The sequence below is a fragment of the Myzus persicae genome, unplaced genomic scaffold (assembly GCF_001856785.1).
Source record: "Myzus persicae strain clone G006 unplaced genomic scaffold, MPER_G0061.0, whole genome shotgun sequence".
Lineage (NCBI taxonomy): Eukaryota > Metazoa > Arthropoda > Insecta > Hemiptera > Aphididae > Myzus > Myzus persicae.
In genome coordinates this window covers 200,133-217,792 of record NW_019102735.1, presented here as the reverse complement: position 1 = coordinate 217,792, position 17,660 = coordinate 200,133, and the positions used below count along the sequence as shown (strand labels likewise).

Genomic DNA, 17,660 nt, shown 5'->3' with positions numbered 1-17,660 from the left:
TAAACTATTTTTACACAAATCGACTAATAACATTTTTAATATAATGGTTAAAATATATTAGGCAGGTATGTATTATATTAGTACTTATATAGGTACCTACAACATATAGGTACCTAAGCATCAAGTATACGAAAAACAATATTTCATCAAGATTTTCATTCATATAGATAAAAAAAAAGGTGTTACAGTTTAAGTATAACTTTTATTTTTGGCTACCTAAGTAAAGTATCGTATTGTTTTGAAAAAAAATATCGATATGATGATGTTTAAGTAACAATGCATGACCACTTTAATACTTTGTCCAAACTTATCTTGTAGTCTATAAATGCACCACTAAGTAATATTACACCTTTTAAATATGAAATTTGTATACTATGCACAAAAATATGTTATTGCACACACTGTAAGCTATATTTTGTTAAAATTTTAATTTTGTTTTGTTTTAATTTAACGGGATTGTAAATAAAACAAAAATCACTGCCACATAAATGGCATTATTGTTTTAAATATAATTTATTTTAAGTAAATAGGATGGCATATATAACGATGTAGTAATCAAGAAAATAATAACTTCATTAAGGTTACATACTTCTTTATACTAACACGAAATAATGATGTCTAAACACTTAGATTAAATAATTTTATTTTTTTAAATAGTGTATACAATTTTAGGTTCTTTCAAAACTGTGTTTTGGATTCTAAATGTAGTGAGGAATAAATTATTGATCGTACAATGATGTGACATTTTTGAAGCAGACAAAATACTTCAATATTGAAAGAGGTTTCTGGTGGCAATAATTTGATCTAGTTGGTACTTTACCTGGTTGAGACTAGGGGTTAAAAAAACAACTTATTTTCTTGATAATTGGGAAAAATTAACAAAAATCAACAGGAAACAGGAATTTACAACACCTGTAGTTTTCAACAGGATCTATTTTTTTTTTTTTGCTGTTATTCAAAAAATATTATATGTAGGGACTTGAAACTTTTTACTATATTATTATACTACTATTTTCCACACATAATGCAATTTTCAAAATATTTGGATACATTTTAAATTATATATTTTACCAACCCATTTATATTGTTCACATTGTTATAAGGCACTGAGTATTCATTTATAATAGCTAGTTATACATTCTATGTTTTAATCAAAAATTAGTTTGACCTACTGAATTCAGAAAATCCTCATAAATATAATATAATTTAAACTAGAAATATCCTTAAAAATATATAATACCTAATATGCTCATTCGTATCCATCTTCTTCGCTCAGAATCATTTGTATTCGTATGTAATGATTTATCATCGTAGTCAAATATTCAACACATCGATTTCAATGACTTAGATCAGCGGTTCCCAAACTTTTACAACCACGGCACCCTTAAAAAATTGTTTGTGTTTCGCGAAACCCTAATGTCTAATCCAACTCAACTATAATTTTTGTAAATTAAAAAAGGAAAATCAATTCCTTAAACTCTCAAATCCAAATTATATTTTAATGATACTGTTAATGACTTTTCATTATTAAACTTAATTTTAAAAAAAATTTTCAATCAAACATTTTTTAAACAACAAACATTAAATAAACATAATTTTCTCAATAATCTCATACATCTAACGGAACCCTTGACATTGTCCCACGGAACCCTAAGGTTCCGCGGAACACACTTTGGGAAACGCTGACTTAGATAATAAAGACGATGTGAGAAGTATAATAATTTTAATAAAATAGGAAGACAAATGTCTAGTATACAACAGAATAGAGTTCCCTGTTTTTTTTTATTTTCTCAATCTATTAAAAAAGTTACATTGACATGACATAATAATTTGTTATTTCATATATAATTAAATTTATCATAAACTTTTTTTTTTATTAGGTTCTTGTTTACTTTTTGATTAAATAATTGTGTACCTACCTACCTATAATTAAATTATGTATTTATGTAAATATTATGCAATTGTTGGTCAATATATAAAATAATGTATTGCAATATCAAATAATACGATTGTCTTAGAGTTGATGTACAAATATCTTTATAGTAGCCTTTTGAATAAAGAAAACTCGTGTTTACCTTGATTATACATTTTCCGAAAACATTCGTACTTCGTGTGACGCGCCGTCAACACTAAAATACACAAAATGCTCTCAATTGTTCAACACTCGACATCAACGTTAAACATCAACACACTCTGCCGCTATTCCGTCATCAACAATTTAAGTCTCACTCGTGCATTTTCGTTGAATCTGGTACTCAATTAAATTTAATTTGCTACTCAACATTGATCTTAAATCGCAGATAACCTATCAAATAATATGGATTTTTCTTTAAATTTAAAATGTTATAATTTATAATTTAATATGTTAACACAACCCGTGAATTTTAAACAACAAATCGAACTCAAAATTTGATTACAATGTTCTCAAGGCGGAAATTTCTAGAGTGCTTTTCCATTAATGGATTTAGGCATATTGCCAACATTTCACGTAAGTCGGTCATAATATTTCCACGAGGTATTGTGATTTAATTTATTTTACCTAAACACAAGATAACACTGCCAAAGATGATAACTAATTAATTAAAATGACTATATTAAAAAAAATTATTAAATAAAAAGGCAAATATTTATATTGTTATTCTTAACGAGAAATGTGATCAAACCCTGCAGAGGGTTTTGCAAATTTATACCTTGTCGTATATCAACTGTTACAAAAAAAGGAAAAAAAAAGCTTGCATATATAATAAGAATATAAAAATTCTGTAATTTAAATTTATTTCAGTAGGGGTACTTACATATCACTTTCCAATTAATTAATTAGATTTCATGGACTAAAAACTAATGAGAGTTTATATTATTATTATTATTATTACATGAACTATAATTTTAATAAGCGTCTTGTAATCTAAGATTGTATCATATACATGCATATTATTATCTTGTTCGGTCTAAACAAATTTTATTACTTTATTTATCATTCATTATGCACCGGATAATGAGGACTGGTTACAATGTGTCTATCAATAAATACGAAAGTGCATGCAAAAAAGGTCAGACATCAAGTGTTGTCAATAAATCAGTTCATGGTCTATTGATTCACGTGATCTGAGGATTTCTGTTGTCAAACCACTTTCCACGAGGCCCCGTAAATTTGATTACAGGGTTTGATATAATACCAACTACAGGGTATTAAATCACAATGGTTAATCAACGGATCAATTATATAAACCTATAAGAGAGTGCGTTACGTTATAGAGAATCTATCTTGTAAACTACCTCTAAAGGTACCCATAGTAATTCACCCAACGCTGAAGTGTGTTTTTAAGATAACTATTATACCCATTGTAGAATAAATTATTTTTACGACCGTTATTCGAAACATATTCGTATATTGTAAAAGAGTTAGTGCTGTTCTATGATTTTGTGTTGGATTGCATAGAGAATTAATCCGGTTTGAAATAAAATACATAGGTACTTACATAATATAATGTATACAAGTTCATAAATATTTTTTAACGTATATTCTATTCTATTGCAGAAAAATGATCATAAGATATAAATATTCAATTTATTGTGTTAATATTGGTGAACTAATATTATGTTTATTGGTTTTAACATTTTAATTTAAATAATTTCTTGCATTGAGTTGTATATAAGTTTATTGAATAAGAACCAATACACATATATTTTTACATATCGACAAGTATTTTTTATCGCTGATTTATAAAATTGAATAACTCTTTTATAACAAGGAAAATCAACTCTTACAGTCTTACGGTCTTACGTATGTTATATTTTGTTCAATATAAAACGTTTCTTATATTTTTATCCACATACAATAAGCAAATTTAAATTTTAAATTCAGATGATTTTTATAATATAAAAAATTCATTTTATATTTTTTGTATTATGTTGGATTTTATTTAATTAAAAAGTTATAATTATTTTTAACTATCATAAAAAAAACTAAACTTATTTACTATGCCATTTTACTAGAGATCTAGTTGCTCTTAATACCCCAACAAAATGGAATAACTATTATACAGAAAATCCTCTTTGTGTTTTAAAGTGTATTCGAAATAAGTAACAATTTATAGATTCTAAGGTATACATTATTTGATTTATTAGATTTACTAGTTCATTGAAAAATTTAAATAACATATTTTAATTGCTACAAATGTTTGATTACTAAGAACAACATTGTAAATGTCAAGTAGCAGCAAATATATTTTGTCAATATATTTTGCATATTTTATAAGACTTTATAAAATAATAATTTTCATTTGTTTTTCAGTTTGCGGGGTAGATGAATTCCAATGTGACGTTATTACATGTATCCCAAACTCAAAAAAATGCAACGGTATCAGTGAATGCTTGGATCAAACCGACGAGCTGAATTGCCCACCAACTAACAGTAAGATAATTTTTTATTTCATCTGCCTAATATTCGTTTTTCAGTAATTAGTTTAACATGATGAGTTTTGGATAAAAAAATTATAATATTCGATGTGCTATATAACATCCCTGTAGCAGTCGACTAATATATTTTATTCTGGTGATTTCAGTCCAGTTAATATTGTATGTAAACACCAATTGATAAATTACCAGTTAACCAATTGGTCAAAGAACAATTTTGTATTTATATTTAGATGTTCGAAAAAAATTGATTATTCGATATTATTAAAAATGCGGAACTCAAAAACACCGATAGAAACATAATACATAATATTAGTATTATATAGTAGGTACCTCTATTATGTATCTATATTTGTATGTGTGTGTATGATTTATATTATTTAAATATCCTACACCGGTTCAACAACAGGGTTTGCTGCACCCAGTAAATTTTAAATATTTATAAGTCCATAAAGTCTTATGATGGTACAAGGTTGTTGTTGAATAATCTAGACAATTCGATAGCATAGATCAAACAATGTTAGTATGAAATTGAATACCCAATCGAAATATTGTCAAGTATTTGTCATTAGATTAAGTGTATATTCTATTTAATCACTTAGTATTAGGACCCCAAACTATATGGTCATATGTATAGGCAGCTAAAGAATAATTACAAATTACATTTACTAACTGAGGAATATGATTGGTTATTTAGCGTTTATGTATAATCCTCAACGGTATTTACACTACTTGAAATCGATTTTTAATATCGACACTTGTATGTTTATGAGGTTATTCAAATGGTAGATTTTAATTGTAAACTACAGGTCAGTTACACAAATATTTATTAGACTTGTACGAATGAGTTACAGTATAAGTTAAAATCAAAAGAATGCAGGCATTTAATCAAAACTTAGTAATTTGTATAATGTTTTACAAAATATTATTTATGTATGATTCTTTAATATCGAATTTTAATCCATGTAAGTACTATTGTATGTTAATTTTCAAACATATAAGAAAACACCATATTCTATATTGATACTTAACTAATTCAAAATTTTTAATGACGTTCCTCAGAATCTCAACGACCTCATCTATTAATTGTATGAACCCAATCTAAATTAGTGTAAATTCACATTATTGCCCATCATATGAATCACTTTATAAGATGAAGTAAATTAAAAAAAAAAAAACGAAAATAAATAATAAAAATAGCTCCATCGCTCTCTTCAGAGTTATTTAAAAACAACTGGCGAGATTGATCGCATCCACCGTATGTAATTACCATTATTATTTCATAGATCTTCTTTCTGGCGTTGCAGCACTATAATAATAGACTATTTACTTTTTATTTGGCCGATGGTGTCAGCCGGTTCTTTCCTTGTAGACAGGTAGCCACCGGCGGAAAGTATAATATACGTATAATAATACCCGTATGGTAACATATAGGTGCATGTTTTACACTACACACACACACACACTTATAGATACGACTAAATATATATATATATATTAAATTGAAGTAGGTTTATGCCATGTTCATTTTAATAGCAACTCCAAAGTTATTATTTAATTTCGTGATGTCATGAACGCCAACGTTTTCCGCCCGCAACCAATGTTTTCTTATCTAATAGACGTTCACAGTTTACACATATACCTACATACAAAGAGAGTCTCACACACACGCACGCGCGTTATGGTTCACAAAAAGACGTGTTATTAAATTATTAGCACGTTTGCTTATAGAATGAATCGACGTTTTATTATCGTAGGTGTTATTTGTATGTGTACACGATACACTGTGTTAACCCATACTATAATCAATAATAATCATTTATCAGTAATGAATGGCCAATTAATGGAACGGCATTGTAGGTAGGCACCTATAAAGAGCCATGTGGTTAATTTCGTAAAAACAGTTTTAATTAAATATAACTCGACATTAGAAAATTGTTATTAATGGAAATTATATTCGATATTTTGTACGAGGTAATCTTTTATTTCGAAATCGATACGTTAAAGCCACATATTTCTATGAACACGAAAATTGGAAAATATTAATAACTGAGTATAAAGCAAAACTAGAAGTAAAGGAAAATTAAAATTAATGTTAAATACGAAATGTATTCAACCTAAAAATTATACCCCGTCATACTTGCAAGTACTGAACTAGTATTCATAAACTACAAGTAATAATGTCCATCATTATTCATAAATCAAAAGTAATGTTTCTACCGGTCTACGCTCGATGTGTACATACTTGTTAAAAATTTAAATCAATATTTATACATTTAAATATTCAATTAAATAAGATGACATTTTAGTATGATACTTTATTTCTTCAATAAATCTATATATTTTATCCGTGATCATAATACTATAATAGCATAAGTAACAAAGCAGTTTAATTAAAGTGAAAATTGATTATAACTGCTTAATATATCATAAACTTCAGAATTCTTATTCAGTACATTAAATTATTACTTAAAATATCGTCTGTATTATTTCAACGTCTTTTTCGAAATATTTCATATTCTTAAACCAAATCATAATTATGTGCAATATATATCTAGTATGTACAATGTACATTGTACATACAGCTATATACACGCAGTACAGACTTAAGTACGCTTATTTCATACGGATGATTGGAAGTAAAAAAAATTATCATGAATAAACTGTGACTAAAAAAGGTTAAAAGAAACAGTGCTGGGTGAACAGCTCTCGAAATAAATAAGTAAGATAATTTTTAATTTTAAACACGTAAATTCGGACGAACTTTCCCTTGACTAAAAATACGTACTCTCTGTACGGCTTATGAGAGCAAGATTCTCAGACTATAGGTATATTATTTGTCAATGAACGATTGTTGGTTGTCCTTGCAGGTCCATTGCTCCTAGATTTCAGTGCACAGCCGAATTTTAATATATTGGCGGGACTAAATATATACATATAGTATGTGTTATACATATATATATACGTAAATACGACGCTTATTTGAATAAATTGTTTAGAATTATTTTCCATATTCAAAATAAACAGAGAGTTACTAACAATTCATGCGCGATTGAAAGAACAATGTTGTATAACTAATATAATTTATTTGCACCGATATTCAAACTAAAAATGTATTTTTATTTTGCATTGCAAATATCTCATACACACACATAAATGCTAATGTAAAAATCGCACATTTTTATGTCTCGGTTAAATGGCCAGATTTCTTTTCGTTTTTGACAACTGACAAGCAATCGTTTCATGATATATTTCAATTTTTGTAAAAAAAAACCTAAACATTTTGGCAAGCAAATAACGAATTTATGAATTTAATTATTTTATTTTGAAGAATATATAATATAAATAGGAAAATTATACATGTTTGTTATATTATATATTATATACTATTAACATAATATTGTTATCCATCGTGTACAAGTGTAAATTGTAACACAGATAAATCAAGTAGAATCAGTAATAAAAATTCAAAACTAACTTAACAATAAAGAGATTTAAACATAGATAAATGTATTATTTAGGTACCCCCATTAACAAAATATTTGAACTTCTGATATATAGACATAGCTTGAAAAATGTGTAACACAATACTATAAAGTATAAAATAGGTGGATACCTATATAGTATATATATACCTAATACCGATATCATTAGTAATGAAATGCAATTTGAACATGATTTGAATTAAAATCCTCAGTATTATAGTTCATTTTATTGATATATTTTAATTGTTGCCTTATAAATTATACAATGACTTAAAATGGTACAATAAAAAAAATATATGTAATATATTATTGCGACTAATGGACTCAATACTTGTTCAATTTATGTCATTATAATAAAATATAACTGTTGTCTTATAATTGTTGAATGGCTAATAAAGTTTATAAAATTAGAAATTTATAAATGATAAATAGTTTGGACAAAAAACATGAGATAATTTCATTTTTATCAGTGTAGTCATAAAAATGTGCCACTTTATATCACACGAAATATTTCAAACACTTTTAAGCGGTCATACCTAATTTATATTATTATATTTATCAATTCTATACATTCATTTTTAGCTAACAATTTACATTGATTGCAACTTATTAAAAGCAAACTCATCAACGAGAGTTCTTAATCATTCGTAAAATGTTAATATATAACAATTAAACATCCCATAAAATAATATGTTACATACAACGGACAAAAGTTTGATGGCAGATGAGTTTATTTTTATTGAAAATATAAATTTCTGTTTAATTGGCCTGAATTACCTCGTATGTAGTATGACAGATATTATGATCAATTATTGTTCTCATTACAAAATTTAAAATGATGGTTTAAAGTAACGCCATTCATTGATATATTTTGTAAGCCAAGATAATACATAGCGTAAATTTTAATGATTTATGTCAATGAATTTAAAATCTATTATTTAAAAATTATAAACGTTCGTAATGTATTCATCATCAGTCATTAAAATTAAAAATCATAAAATATATTATTTATTTTAACACGTACAATATCTACTAAGAAAACCCTAATAATAGAATAAAATATGTATAACAAATACACTGATTGCTTGTAATAAAATAAGCCATGACATCATCATTCAGCAGTATGAATGTTTTACACTTTAGATATTATTATTAATGTTCGAAAAAATCCTTGAAAATGCGTTTAAAAAATAAAAAATAACATAAAACATTCATTGAAATTTAACTGTCTCGTAAAAAAATATAAGCTTTAGATTCTTAGCCGACCTATTGCTGATGATTGTTTGTTTCATTCTAAAAACACATTTTTTTTTGTTGACTTAATGCTCTAAACTTACTAAATATAATTTTACACTACAGTTAAATAGATTTTATTCAACTAAAATAAGCGTTCAAATATTATGCTCATAAGGGTAGATACTTCATGCAAGTTATTAAAATATTCCCTATACCTTTCTGTTGTTAAATGTGCAGCTGTACGAAAGATTTAATTTAATTTTAATTTTTCCAAATCGATTTGTAACTTAAGGTATACCTATCATCTATGCGTAGGTATTGACTAGAAGTCTTAATGCGATGATATTAAATTAATATATGATATAAACATTTTCGAAACATAATTCTAATCACATTAGGTCACATAATATACTATAGCCGTGTTGTTTCCTTGCTATTATTTAAAAATAAATTTAATTACTTTTTTTTAAACGCCCACAATATTCAAAAACATCAAATGAAAAATGCTTCGTCATCAATCTAAAGACATTTTAAAATAATATAAATGCTATCCAAATTGATATGTATGTTGAATGATATTTAGGTTGGAAAAATATTACAGTTGCGCACTTGCAGAGGCTGAGTGATAACACTACGTGTTGGCCAATTTTTTGACCGAATCGTTCTATATTTAAAATTATTATATAATAATATACATCGTCTTTCGGACGTTTGACGAAGTGTGAGTGGGTGATTTGATGGAAAAACGAAATCATTTTGAGGTTTTAGATTTCATATGGTTAGTATGTAATGTTGTTTGTCATTTTTAAAAATTTTATTTTGAATTTCACAATCAATAACGTCGTGTTTACGTACAAAATAAAATAATGTTTTTGACATTAATGAAGGAAATTCACTTTGTGTTTAGTTGTCATCTTCGCCTTATTGTTATTGTTTATTTATTTTAAAACGCTTTTTGCCAATATAAAATTAAATGACGGAAAGTCAACCGTCAACTTAAAATAAAATAAACTTTATCCCCAGATTTTTTACATACAGTATAACGATAAAAATAAAACAAATTATGCTCAGACTATACAGATATACAAGTCAACCAGCACATTTTTTTATGAGCTCAATAAATTAGACTAGACAGCGATAATATAACACTACATGTGTTCTATCGGTTTTTAATTCAACAAAATCATTTCACTGAATTCATAAATTAATTTTCTTACATCATGTCCGTGGCATATTCTATGAAATGGAACAAAAATGATTGTGTTTTTTTTTTTATTGATCTGAAATATACATCGACAACTAGGCCATTAGTACAAGAATTTTTTGGTTACATTGTTAGTATTTTAGTATTTACATGATTACATTAAATTAAATTGTATAATTCTGTTTTTTTTTAAAATACAATTAAGTTTTTTACGTCCTGTGGGTTTGGTCCTAGTGCTTCGCAAATTTGTTCGGATATGTGGTATTGATTTCGATACTGGTTATATTTTTGACATTCTGTAATGATGTGATTGACCGTTAAAATTATATTGCATGAGTCACATAGTGGAGGATCGTCTTTGCTCATCAAGTAGCTGTGTGTTAGGTGTGTGTGTCCAATTCGGAGGCGGTTTATTATGGTTTCTTCTTTTCTATTGAGTTTAGGAGTTTTCCATGGGTTTATATTGTTTTTTATTTTATTGAGTTTGGTGCTGAGTTTTCGCCAGTGAGAGTACCATTTGTTGTTTGAGTGTAGTTTAATTTTGATCTTTGCATCTTCGAATGTGATAGAATTTATGGTTTCTATATAAATCTTCATTCTTCAAGTCTAAATGGAAATGTTGAAAAACTTACTATAGCTATTATTTATTCAAAAAAATTTAACACTTAAACTTAAAAGTTTGATATAATGATTCCACACTAATTGCTGTACGAAAAAAAAATAATTTAACGCATGACCGAATATGGTTTCCAATAGTTTTGAGAAAAGCCTAAGAATCTATGCGATGCTGCAGTTTCAGTCGTAAAGTGTAACCTTTAAATTCGATTATTCGTTTTTGCGGATGTGTTCCAATTTCAAAACAAAAATAAACGCTTTAACGAGGTACTTACATTTTTGGGGTTTTCGGCTGACCGGTAGGTATAGCGGGCGGCATTATTGAATAATACCGATTTTACGACTCCTGAGGATTACAATATTATTGCGATAGGTTTTGCAATAAAATATGTTATAATGTTAATAAATACAACGGTTTATGGTAAGCGCTTTGTACCTAAACATAATAATATTAATTAATCCCTCTTGTTCCCACTCGAAGGTGGTAGGTACACACATATTATAGGACGAATATTCGCACCCTTCGGCAGTATAATTTCAGTGATTATAAATGTTAAAATAAGCTTATAATATAGGTACGCGAGCAATAAGTTTCTCAGCCGGGGTAGGTAGCCGGAAGCTATTACACGTTGAAGTTATGTATCGAATCAATGTTTCGCTTTCGATGTATATTATACGTGTAATGTGCATCCTGGACTTGACGTGAAGCCAAATTCCCAGGCAAAAGTCAGTCCGCGGCGGCGGCGCTCGTGGGCGTATTATATGAGATGAAACTTCTTTTCTCCCCCGACCCATCATCTGCACCATCGCCCCGCGCCGTAAACCTACGTCCGACCGGTAGTACAGTGATTTATTTCGAAATAAAATGTTTACAAACCGTTTATAATGTGCTCTATAATGCAGTCTCCTTGTTACACGCGGCCTGCAAGTGGGACACATAGCAAGTACGTGATTTAACGACGGCCGTACGTCTTGTACGTGATTAACCCTAATCTTAGATATGAAATACGATCGGTATTTCACGCCGTCGTAAATTACTAAATATAATATTTTGTCTTTGGCGTTGAAATTCAAAACATTAATAGGTATGTGAAATGTTTCCAATTTTAATTTATTGGAATATCGTATTTTAATGAGTTTTCGTTGATGTATGATGTTGTATGAATATCGAATTAATTTCTTTTATGGACGTTTTCCCACTTACCGATTTCATTAGTACGGGGAGGGGGGGGGGGGTTGTAAAAATTTCCCAGAATTCACTGAAACCTCATAAAAAACATTTCTTTAGTTACCTACGTTCGTTTTTTTGATAGTAATAGATCTTTGCATACAGTAACAGCTATTTCTTAGAATAATTTAAAAAATAATATAGGTATGTCCCATTGAGTTTTTATCAATATTTATTGTTATTTGTTTTGTAATACCTATAGTTAAAACTATTTTTTTTTTAAACCGTTAAGCAAAACAGTTAAATAAAATAATCAACAGACTACTATGGGTTGGTGTTGGTCAATAATATAAACAATGTAATTAGATAAAAAAATACATTAGGACACATGATAATTATTATTAATTATTAGTAGATGATGTGAATAAGTCGAAAGGATCTCTTGATTTGATGGACGGAACTACTCACGAATATATTTATATTTTTATTGTTATTATTATATTGTGCCATCAAATCATTTCCATACATAAATTGCATATAAATGTACAACTTTAAATGAATAAATAATTTGTAATTGGTTATCGTTAAAAAAAATGGATGCCTTTTTTTTTTAAACTCATGAAAAAACAATATTTTACCTTCCAGTTATTTCAGTAAAACCACACAATTTAAATAGGTATTAAAGTTTTTTTATTCGCTCCCATAAATAATAAATTACTCCAAAGATCATGAGTCAGCACATTCAATGCGTTTGTAGTTATAAAATATTAATTTAGTTTATATTTTTAAACATTTAATTTTAAACGATTTGCCATTTGGGCACATTCAATAAATAAATTATAATATTCATTATTTGAAAAAAACTTTTAAAAAAAATACTTGATGGAATCGTACACATCATTAACTAAGTAGATAATTAGAGGGAGGCGATCACAATGTAAAATATACATGATAATTTGTATTACAAGATAAAAAAGTACTAAAGTGGTGGGGGAGTGGGATGGGTGTGTGGATGCCTCCTCAGTCCTCGAGAAGTCCTCGAGACGCTCCTGGCGCATCTAAATGAGCTGAACCTATAAATAATTTTTAAATTGAATAAAAAAATATCATCATTATTATATTATTACAATATGTCTGATAAAATCTTTGAAATGTGCCTACTATCAATTGTGTCCATACTCACTGCTGCAGTTGTGAAATTTTGTCAATATATGTTAATTTTAAACGCAAACTAAATAATTCATTGCTCTCAGAATAGTAATAATATATAAAATAAAAAACAAAAACAATCGCGATTCCACGATTAAAATGTATAAGGTGCGACATTACCATAGACTTTCCACGTACCTTTTCGGTGGTTGGCATAGTATACACTGCACGTCGATTGCTTTCAGAAATGCATTCATCGTGTATGTACATCTATTAAAATAATGTTAAAATATCATATTGTTGCTACTGCCGCCAAAGTCACGAGTATCATAACATCGGTATGAAACTGCACCCACGTAAAATCTAATATATATTACCTATTACACAAATACTTTTTCACACCGAGTGGCGAGTACCGCAGCGGTAACTCTCGATGACATCATACCTATTCCAGTATGAATTATAATATTAAAATAATGTATTTTTCTATTATATATGATTAATTCACAAACGGATTAAGACAATAAATAAATCGCAACATTTGCAATATTTCATACCTATCGCATTGTCACAATGCGGTGAGTGGTGACTGGTCGCTAAACATAGTTAGGCAATCGCTATGGTATTTAACTGGTGCGATAAAATATCTGATTTTTCTCAATCTCAAACTCTATCTTGTGCACAGTTATTAATAAATATATAGTTTAATCATATAAATATGAGTGTATTAAAATTGAAAATTCTGATCAAATGTTATGTAGGTACTTACATATTTTAGCCATTTTATTTCCAAATGTTATACATAAAATATACACACATAATATCGTTCCGATACATAAATCATAATAATAGCAAAATACAACTATACGATATAATATTCACTATCTACATTTTCACGTGCATTATATAGTATATACATATTATATTTAATACATTAAAACATTGAGCTCATATTTTTATAGTATTATTGTAACTTATATACATAATATATATATAATATATTATATTATATTTTATTTTAATTTTTAAACACAACATTAGCTAGATACCTATTATATTTTTTCTTCATTAATAGCGAACAACAATTGAGAAGAAACGTAATGCTATACGCCATTAGTCATCAAACATTACGTATTATGTATATTTACTATTTATAATTCTTATACACATATTTTATAAAAGAGGCACAAGAGTGAATGAACTTAGAATTTATTGTTATGATACTAAGACTAATAAAATAAGATATTATCCAGTGTTTTTTTTTTAAATATGCAAAAAAAAATAAGAATTATTTTGCAAACAAGGTACATAATTTTTGTGTGTAGTCGATCGCAAAGAAACAATTTTGCATAATTTATTTTGAATCAATAATAAAATCCATTTGCAGTATTATAATATACATTTTACCAAGTTTCTTTTCAGCCAATACTTCCACACGATATGTGTAGTTAATTTAAATACATATTATATATAAATATATATTTATTTTTATCTGATTTGACTTCATATTAATAAATCGGATCTGGTCGTTCGCAATATGGAATGTCATAAAATTGTTCATGTGCACACTCCCAATTTTTCATTATTTTTTTTTTTTCATACTTAGTATAATATTTTATCATAATATCAATATGAACCGCCTACCGTATTTTATTATTAGGTAGGTAGGTACAACCATCATAAATGTTTGAAAACAAATTTCGCCAATTAGATTAGTTTACCTATACCTACATATCATTATGATTGTTGATGTCTATAGCGTGATTGGTGGTTTTCGGTGTTTAGAATACCAAAAAAAGGGTTGTGGCTTTATTATAACACCGTACAATTATAATAATAGTAATAATAATAATAATAATAATAATATTATTATTATTATTATTATTATTATTGTTATTAGTGAACTGGTAACCGCTCGTAATGCTCGCGGTGGCGACCGCGGCCGATCGAAACCGACATCAAGACGTATGCTACGCGAGGGAAAAAACGGCCGTTAGGACGTTAGGTACGTACTTCATCGCGATCATACGCACTCGTACCCGCCGACACGAGTCCACGCGCTCCCGCTCTACAAATAGTGGTCTGGCACGTGCGTCCGTGTTATCATATTATATTAGAATATTATTGTAGTAGTAATATTATAATTGTAGTTGTCTAACATTCAAATTGTTATTGAATAAATAAACCGTCAGGCATGTAGTTTTTGAATCGGGCGATTTGTTTATTATATATATTTTTTTTTTTTTTTTACTTAATTCCGACGAAATTAATGTTTAAAAAAAAAATATCAACGATGTTCCACAAAACTGGATTTCTATCGATTATTACCTTAGCCTTGTGCCTCGTTCTGCACGTAGAGTCGGCCCAACGATCACCAGGTAAGACCGGCATAAATGGTTCTAATAATTTTCTATTTCATAATATTTTATTATTATGTACCAGCACGTTTATTTTTGTGCAAAAATAGTTTGATGCAGTTATCGTTTCAAACATTCAGTGAACGCATATTGCAAACCATAAAATAGTATAATGTTTGTTTTTTTCTAAATAATTAGTTTTCTAGGAATATCGGTCATTAACTAACATTCATGGTCAAATTTATATTTTTTAATCAACTTAACATTCAAGATATATTTGTATTCTTCTATTCCTATTTAAATGATGTAAACTATATTAATATAAGTTCGAAAATATTTTATACCTGTAATCCAATATAATATAATAATATTATGCATTTTGTTATATCACAATATTATAGTTTAAGATCTGTATCAAATTATTTTAATTTAATTTAAATTTTTTATGTTATCGACCTACTTATAGATCTTATTTTATTAAAATATCAAAAGTAAACAATTAATCAGCTTAAAATAATAATGATCTTATCGAGCCTATAATAAGTACCCAATTCAAATAATAGAATAAATTGTTACGTACAACTATTTAGGTACTTTTAGTATAACATTTAAAGGTATACATTACACGTCCGTACAATAGGTACGCGGTTTTGCGATAGTTATTTTTTGTTGGCATCACGATCAACATTTATGTAGGTGATTATTGTAGAGATTTATTGGGAGTTCTATACTTATCAACGATAGTGTACGACTAGCCAAACTTGTTAAAATCATTTTTCTTAAGTTATACTATATATTAAACACCATAATAATTACACGTTAGAGCTAATTTATATTGTTAAAAAATTTAATTTAATATCCAACTTTATTATATTGTTAACCGCTATTATAGCTTTCAAAAATGGGTCAGTAAAATATGTTCAATATACTTATAATATTGAACGAAATGTATTTATCATACATAACATAAATATATATTACTATAATTTTTAGTGTTCATGTAATTTAAATGCATTAAATTTATGATGAACCAATGTGACACAAAGGCTGATTAAATACATTAATTAATTTTGATTATTTTGAATTTACTTATAATACCTATTATAGCGACCAAAGCAGTATGGGTGGCCCAAGTTATAATTGCGTTATTTGTGTGACGCTCTCTGTATATGTGTGCGTGTGTATACATGAAAATCTAATAACTTTTGTGTGACGTAGGTACCCTGAAGCGCCATTGGATGGCCAATAAAATGTAACTTTCTATGTGGTACCTACGGAATATTGTCTTTTTTCCTTCATTATTTTCTCGAGTCCAAATCGAATTCGACTCTACCTCCGGCGCCTCCTCGCGCCATCGAAATATTTTCTTAAGGCACCAGTAAGTTTGCCTTTAAACAATTCGATTAATTGACACGTCATAATCACCATCATATATAGTCAAAACGCATACATATATGCATTATTGTTATTATTTTTATATCGATTTGTACACATGGCTGCTGTTTAGAAAAATTGACACTTTTCTCTAAAAATTAAATCACATAAACGTATAAATATTGTATTCTCCTTTCGTATAGATTCGTATTTATGAGTAATGTTAAAATTGGCCTTCAGCCTACACATGCTTTGTAGCCAAGATTAAAAATATCATTTGGCGGCTTGTAAATCCGCAATAATTTAAATAACTAAAACACTTCTATGGATTCCCAACCAGTGACCACAAAGAGAGAAAACTCAAAAATAAAATAAATTATCAATATCTTCGTTAATGGTTCGCAATAAACGGTGTCGGTGTTACATATCCTTGTCCGTCCGGGCAGACGTTACTCACGTCGTTAAGAAATATAGCTTATTGAAATAGCTGTTTCTGGTTCCATGATTAAAAATAAAACAGACGTGCTACTGCTGCTGTAGCTTACCAATTAATGATAATAATTAATAATAGATACAGTTAAATTATTAGCTTTTTCAAGAGGTTTGTACGTATATGGTATATGATTTATACATTTTGTACACAGGCTAAATAGCAT

At 27.8% G+C, this 17,660-nt stretch overlaps 1 protein-coding gene across 11 annotated transcripts in view; it reads left to right on the top strand.

The window, feature by feature from the left end:
• Positions 1 to 17,660, top strand: part of LOC111033044 (basement membrane-specific heparan sulfate proteoglycan core protein) — a 157,703-nt gene that overhangs the window by 70,910 nt on the left and 69,133 nt on the right. For 9 of the 11 annotated variants that reach the window (XM_022313607.1, XM_022313609.1, XM_022313610.1 and 6 more), the window contains exon 8: positions 4,295 to 4,414. In XM_022313607.1, coding sequence (XP_022169299.1) covers positions 4,295 to 4,414 — 120 coding nt within the window. Of the gene's footprint in view, positions 1 to 4,294; positions 4,415 to 15,307; positions 15,652 to 17,660 lie in introns of those variants that run through there. The other 2 variants (XM_022313616.1, XM_022313617.1) reach the window with 2 other exon arrangements.